Source organism: Saccostrea cucullata, unplaced genomic scaffold (genome assembly GCF_032062105.1).
Source record: "Saccostrea cucullata isolate Sc308-1 unplaced genomic scaffold, CSIRO_AGI_Scuc_v1 ctg12725, whole genome shotgun sequence".
Lineage (NCBI taxonomy): Eukaryota > Metazoa > Mollusca > Bivalvia > Ostreida > Ostreidae > Saccostrea > Saccostrea cuccullata.
In genome coordinates, this window is record NW_026926436.1 from 1 (window position 1) to 7,072 (window position 7,072).

At 33.2% G+C, this 7,072-nt stretch overlaps 1 protein-coding gene across 1 annotated transcript; it reads right to left on the minus strand.

Moving 5' to 3' along the window:
- Positions 1 to 86: 86 nt before the first annotated feature.
- On the minus strand, positions 87 to 4,635 carry LOC134271697 (uncharacterized; the record flags this gene model as incomplete). The annotated part of the gene is made up of 6 exons (XM_062753906.1): positions 4,532 to 4,635; positions 4,088 to 4,214; positions 3,265 to 3,702; positions 2,239 to 2,418; positions 1,541 to 2,065; positions 87 to 357 (listed from the first exon to the last, which is right to left on the minus strand). Coding segments are annotated over exons 1-6 (1,592 nt in total), but the record flags the coding sequence as incomplete, so codon positions are not given.
- Positions 4,636 to 7,072: the final 2,437 nt, after the last annotated feature.

A 7,072-nucleotide genomic window follows, 5' to 3' on the forward strand; every position in this document is an offset into this window, starting at 1 on the left:
ACTTTTTTCGAGTGGCAAAATTCTGTTTGTAAATGATTTTTTCGTTAAATTGAATGAATATTTCAAAGAATGTGAAAAAATCGGACTGTTTTTCATTTAAACCTTTTAGGAAGTCATTTTCTTCCAAAATTTCAAAGATGTCTTCATGCACTTCAAGACCTATTGTACTTTGAACCTGTTGTAATTCATCGAGAGATCGCTTTTGTAGTCGTTTCAGAAGAGTTGTTTTTCCAGCACCAGCACAGCCAACAATCATAGCACGAGCTCTGTGAATTGTTTGTGTCCCTTTCTTTGCACATTCTACGTACCTGCACCTTGCTTCGTAGTCCCAGTTAAGAATTTCCTTTGGAACATTTACTGAATGAAAACAGAAATGTCGTGTAATTTGGATAATTACTTTTTGCATAAAAACCATGTTCCAAAACATTTATTTTAATTCTATGTTTCTTGTAAAAAAAAATTTGTAAGCCTTTACATTTAGTTTTATACAAAATGGTCCTCTTTTTCGTGACAATTAATTGTTGACAATATCTGATGAAATTGAAATCCAAATGTACTTGTACAAATGCATACAAACATGTTTATTTGTTCTTTTTTTCGCATAATTTATATTGTAAAACTATGCATAAGTTTGCCAATCTAATTGAAGTGATCGATCTCAAAAATCTATCAACCATATATAGATATGTGGAGATGTCATAAAACGCAGACCTCTGGAAAGGTTGGACCAGGTGCCTAAAAGTAAGCATCCCTTTTTGACCGTGAACCTTAAAGAACTTTTGAGCAGATTTTTGTCTTTACCTCTATTAAAAATTCTACGGAATGTTTTAGTTCTAACAAAAAATTTGGATTCTATAATACTTATTCAACTATATTCAGTTTCAACCACCCCATGATTTAATTCCATACCGGAACATTAGAGAGGAACTATATTTTGTGGCGGAAGTATGCCGGTGAAGGGCTTCAAATTTTGACCTTTACTCGGCACTCAGGGCCATTGAGCAGTGAGGGATCTTTATCGTGCCAACGCCTGCCGCTGACACGGGGCCTCTGTTTTTAAGGTCTCATCCGAAGGACCCACAACTTTCACTTCAAAGTGCCGAGCGCATGGCGAAGGAACAGTTGCTACCCATTTTTTATCGACTTAGGTCAGTCGCGGCCGAGATACGAACTCATGATCACGACCTCCCGATCACGGAGCGAGCGCTCTACCGACTGAGCTACTGTGAACGGTCGCTAAATTGAATATCGTTAAAAATTAATTGGGTTTTATTTGTTATAGCTTCCTAATTTAGTATTTTAAAATCGCTAAAATAATTATCGCTTAAAATAAAACACATTTTTTAAAAGGAGAAATCGCTAAATTTGCTTTTTCGCGAAAATTTCAACCTACACGATACATGTATGTGTCTCCAAATCCCTCTTAAAAACAGTATTTGATTTGATCTGGTGAATTTAAGAAACTATTAAGAGGCAGAAAGAAGTTAGACATTTCAGGATATCTGTTCAGTTACAGTAGTCTGAATTATGTGAAACTTACAAATATCAGACACCAAATCGTGTATTCTTTCTTCCTCTACTATGACGTGTCGCACGATGTCTATTCCAACCTCTTTTACCAAGGTCTCCTCCAACGTAATCGGTAAGTAGATATATCTTTCTCCGATTCCCACTTTACCATGTTCATAGTCTAACGTACGGACATAATCAAACACCGAGTCAACTGATGACAACTTGATGTAGTTCTTGTAGTCCTCATCAGATTTTAAACAGTTCAGAACAAAGTATCCCATTACAAGATGACGTAGATCCTCTGATATAAACTCTAGTGTATTCTTCTCTTTATTCACTTTTAGTATTTTATCCTTGTCAATCAATTCTTGTATAAGTACTGTGATATCAGACAAACAATCTTCAGAATCAATCATTTTTAAAAATGTACGTCGTATTAAATCGACTTTCTCTTTCAGCAACTTTTCTTCATAGAAAATGCGGTACTTCTCTGATATTAAAATAAGTACAAGTATGCTCCACTTTGACTTGTTTAAAACCAATTTTAGGAATTCTGAAAGTAGATATGTGCTGTTTGAAAGCAATTCAAACGATAAACGCTGAATACAATTTATGTATTCAGTTTGTATTTAAACATGATGTTTTAATACATTGCTATAATTGTATTCAATTTAAATTTTAGCTCTTGAGCAAATTCAATCCTCTATAAATAATATTCTGGTTTACCTTCCTCATATCCAGAAAGGATTGTGTATACTGAGTAATATCTTTCGACTTCTGTATCACTGACTCCGTTAGACCAATCTGTAGGATGTAGGTTTCTCCAGGTACAATAATTCTTCCAAAATTGAACAAATTTTTCAGAATCAGCGTAGAATTGATTTGGAATTATTCTGTCAAATCTGTCTATATGACACAGAAAAAAATGTTGGAGATAACGAACAGTATTCAATATCAAAGTCTATAAAACAATACAAAAAAAAGAAAAGAGCAAACACAGACTTCCAAAACATAAGAGGTGGGATCAGGTGCCAAGGAGGAGTGAGCATCCTCTGCCGACCGGTCACACCTGCCGTGTGCTCCATGTCATGATCGGTATCTGTGGTATCTTTGATCTCAAGCTTACCAGGATATATCGTATCGACTGGAATGGGAAATTACCATTGTTAATTGACAATAGGTCGACGATATATCTAAATGTCGATTTGAAGGCAACAAGTGTTTTCCTCTTTTCTCGCCTAAGAATTTGCACAAATTCTGCTTCATATGAATAATAAAAATAGGTTTGCTAATAATGGAGCGCAATTGGTACCCATGGGAATTCCAATAGATGGGTGGTGACGTTTGAAAACAAAACAAAATAAATTCAAAATATGAAGCATGCTAGGGAGAACCATTTTAAAAATTCATTATAGATTTTTAAGGCAACATTGAATGAGAAAATCAGAACACCCACGCTTAATATGTGATTTTTATATTTGCTTGATGTTTCGATATATAAACGAGCTTTAGGAATTTTTTTTTCAAAAATAGTTTGATGAGAAAATAAAAAGTATGATATACTCTTTAAAACATCTAGATTTGATTAAGGAACGATGCTTCTTCTTCCAGCAGGATTTATGGAGTTTAATTATAATGTATTGTAGACATTAAAAATGTGTCTAAAAAATCAAATTATAAATGTGCTGCAAATATACATGTACATACTTTATTTTAAATCTAGCTTCACAAAATTAAGTGAAGGATACATACATGTACCTCCAATAAGCTGTATTTGTCTGTCAATCTTCCCCTCCATTACCAATCTCATTATTATTAGAGATCTCTTGGCTTCTGGACTTGACACATCAAGGTTTAAGATATTGGACTCTGTTTCAACATAATATAAAGGGGTGTCTGAGACCACATCCACGAAAAACTCTTTGTCTATATCACTTAGCAAACAGTTCTCTCTGTAAGATTCCATTATCTCCCATCGTGTGTAACTTGGGATAAAATACACAGATACGAGTTTTTCTTTGTTTTCAGACAACAGTTCCACCATTTCCCTGTCCTCCAGCTCTTTTAGCGTCTTCCAGACATCAATGTCTCCCATAAAGACGTCATCATGCAAAACAACATTTTCTTCTCCAGAAAGAAACAGGGTGTAGAGAACGACACGCTGATTGTCTGTTAAATCTGATAACGGATCTGTGAAAATATAATCATCTGATATATCAGTAAATATGACAAAATATCAAAGAAAACTTTTACATTGTATCATACAAAAAAAACCAAAAAAAACAACAAAAAAAACAAACAAACAAATTGCATATCTGACAACACAATCTCCAAAAAGGGGACATAGGTGATTTATCATAAAAATGATCGGTAAATAAAGTTTTATAGTTTTAATCAATACATTTGATTGCCATTAAATTGAAAAATAAGAAGTTAAATATTCCTAAACAATTATTTCTATAAGGTTAAAGAAAAACATATTTCATATAAAATTTAAAAATTCATCGAATGTTATTAAAGGAGAGAATTTTAAAATTTTATATGAATTTTAACAGAGGCAAAAGATTTTACTCACCAGAGGTCAAAGGTCGGTTTCTTTGTTGAGAGTGATGCTCGCTTATGTCGGACTTAATACTTGCGTCATCAGAAATGTTGCTTTTAGCAGTGGAAATGTTTGTCTTCAATAGTTCTCTTTTAACGTCCTATCGATTAAATACCAACTTTTATCATAAATTACATTTTTTATAATACAGATCCGTATCATACTGAGAAGTCTGTTACTTATGATTAATAAAGAGTGTTTTTTGTACATCTACGCCTGAACTAGTATACTGTTATCGTCGGAACGTAGTGGATGTTAAATATGTAAACCTAACCTTAATGCATCCTTTCTTTTGTTACATAAAACTGATTTTAAATGTCTTAAGCATTTTAGTATATGATTAAGATATCATGTCTTATTTAACAAAATTGTATGATTTCCCTGTGCTTTTTTTGTCTTATTAAAATAAAAACTTACATTTTCCTCGTCGCCTGTCCTTCCTTCACTATCTCTCTTCTCAGCCATCATTTAAGTGCTTAATATAGAACATGAACACATTATTCCTCTGTTCTTCAATCATCTGTAATTGTCCTTTTTTTTTAGATTTTAAACATGAAATAAATACATTTTATAGTACATATGTACTAATTCTTAGTGTTTTATTGTATCCTTTCCATCAATATGGTAAAAAATATGTACCTAGCAATCTGAAAAGAAATACATGTATTTCTTAGATAAGACTGTAGAACTTTCATCAAATCTATTATAATTACATTATCAATGCTGTTTAACCTCGATCTATTATATGGTGACATTTTTCTGCCCCCACCGCCCCTACATGCAAGATAAATTATGTCAACATGTACAAACAATATGTCAACTTTTAAGATATATATGTCAATATGTGACATTTATGTTAACATGCAACATAATTATGTAGAAATGTGACATGCTACATATGTTTGTCAACATGCAAGTTAGTTAACATGGAACTTATTTATGTCAACATGCAAGATAATAAGTTGCATGTCAACATATAATAAATCCTTCATGTAACATAAATAAGAGGTCCTCTATGGACCTTATAGGTCACTTGAGCATCATGCAAAAACTTTCAAATAATTGATTTTGGTTCATGTTTAAGCTAGATGCTATGGCATTCACAATTTTGAAAGAGGCACCATTGCTAATCACAACTATACACTTAGCAATTGCTTAGTTTGGTTACAGGGTAGGGGAACAAAAAAAATGCATTTTAATTAATCAGTAATATTCAGAAATAATCTGAAATCCCCCTACCACAAATGAGCCCCTGACCCTAGGTTCACACATGGCACAATTTTTTATAAGGCCCACTTGCTTATCAAAAATGTTTCATTAATACCAAGGAACAGGTTTCAAACAAGTCATTTTTAGTATATACGTAGATCCCCATCTATAGTATCCCTGACCCTGGGGGCCTTGAAATTCATATTTCTGGAAGAAGAACCCTTGCACATTATAAATATATAAATAGTTCATCTGCTTATTACCCAGGGGCAGAGAAAAAGATTTTCACAGATGTAATGTATTTTCACTATATAATCATTATAGAGCCCCGCCCTAACATCAGAACCCCTGACCCTGGGGCAATGAAATTCACAAATTTGTTAGAGGCATTCTTGCTCATTATAACTATGTACTTATTTAATTTATTTAGTACATAGGAGCAGAGAAGAAGATTTTCAAAGAGTTAATCCATTTTTACTATATAATCAATAGAGCCCCGCCATAACACCAGAACTTCTGACCCTGGGGCCATAAAACTCACAGTTTGGAAGAGAGACTCTTGCTCATCATTACTATGTACTTAGGTGGTTTATTTAACACCCAGAAGCAGAGAAGATTTTCAAAGAATTATGGCATTCTCATTATATAATCAATAGAGCCCCAGTCCTAAAACCAGAGCCCCTGACCCTTGGGCCATAAAATTCACAATTTTGGTAGAGGCACTCTTGTCCCACATAACTATGTTCTTAGTTAGTTTATTAAATACCTAGAAACAGAGAAGGAGATTAGATTTACCCATATTCATGTCATTTTTTCTAATAAGATTGGCAATTTACATGTTAACATTATGATTTTGTATTAATTTGACAAACAATGTTGCATCTCTAGTGGACTTAATTATGTTGCCTATTAACAAATACCGTTAGCTCTTTAATCAAACAATCACATCAGAACCAGTATACATGGTTGTCATAGATTTACATATTATGCATGTATTTTCATGGATTAGACGGGCAAGCGTAATGGTAATGTTGAATGCTTGAGCTCGAGGTTTCATTAAAAGGTCAACGATTCAAAAAAAAATTTTTACAATAGCTTTAAAACAATATGAGGTAAAAAGTTAAAACTTAATAACACTTTATCAATATATCATTGTTTAACAAATAGAAAGTATCACTTGAAATCAAACATTTAAAAAAAATTATCGAGAAAAAATTTTAAAAAATGTGTATATTTTTATACCCCCCGCTTGAAAAGCGGGAGGGTATATAGTAATCGGTATTTCCGTCCGTCCGTCCGTCTGTTACGCTTTGGAGTACCCATCTCTTATCCGCAACTCCTCTCATACCACTGAAGGAAATTTAATGAAACTTTCAAAGAATCTTTATATTACATATTGCCATTGTGCACCTCCTATTTTACTTTTTGATCTGGCATATATTTTGGATTTTCCAGAGCAAAACATGGACACTACCATTTTATTCATATGGGAGGCGGGGGTATCATTTAGTGAGCTCATTGCTCACAGTACCTCTAGTTTTACTGGTGGAGCTTTTTAAGACTACCGTAGGTAAATCAGATGTCTCCATTTTACTTTTATTTAATAGAGTCAGTCTTTCATCATCTTTACTGTTCTTTTTGGTCATGATGTGTAGTGTAGGATATAATCTATGGTTTGTTTTGGAAATCCAAATTTTGGTTTTGATTATTCATGACATAATTGAAGATCGACTTCCAAATGTTCCGTGG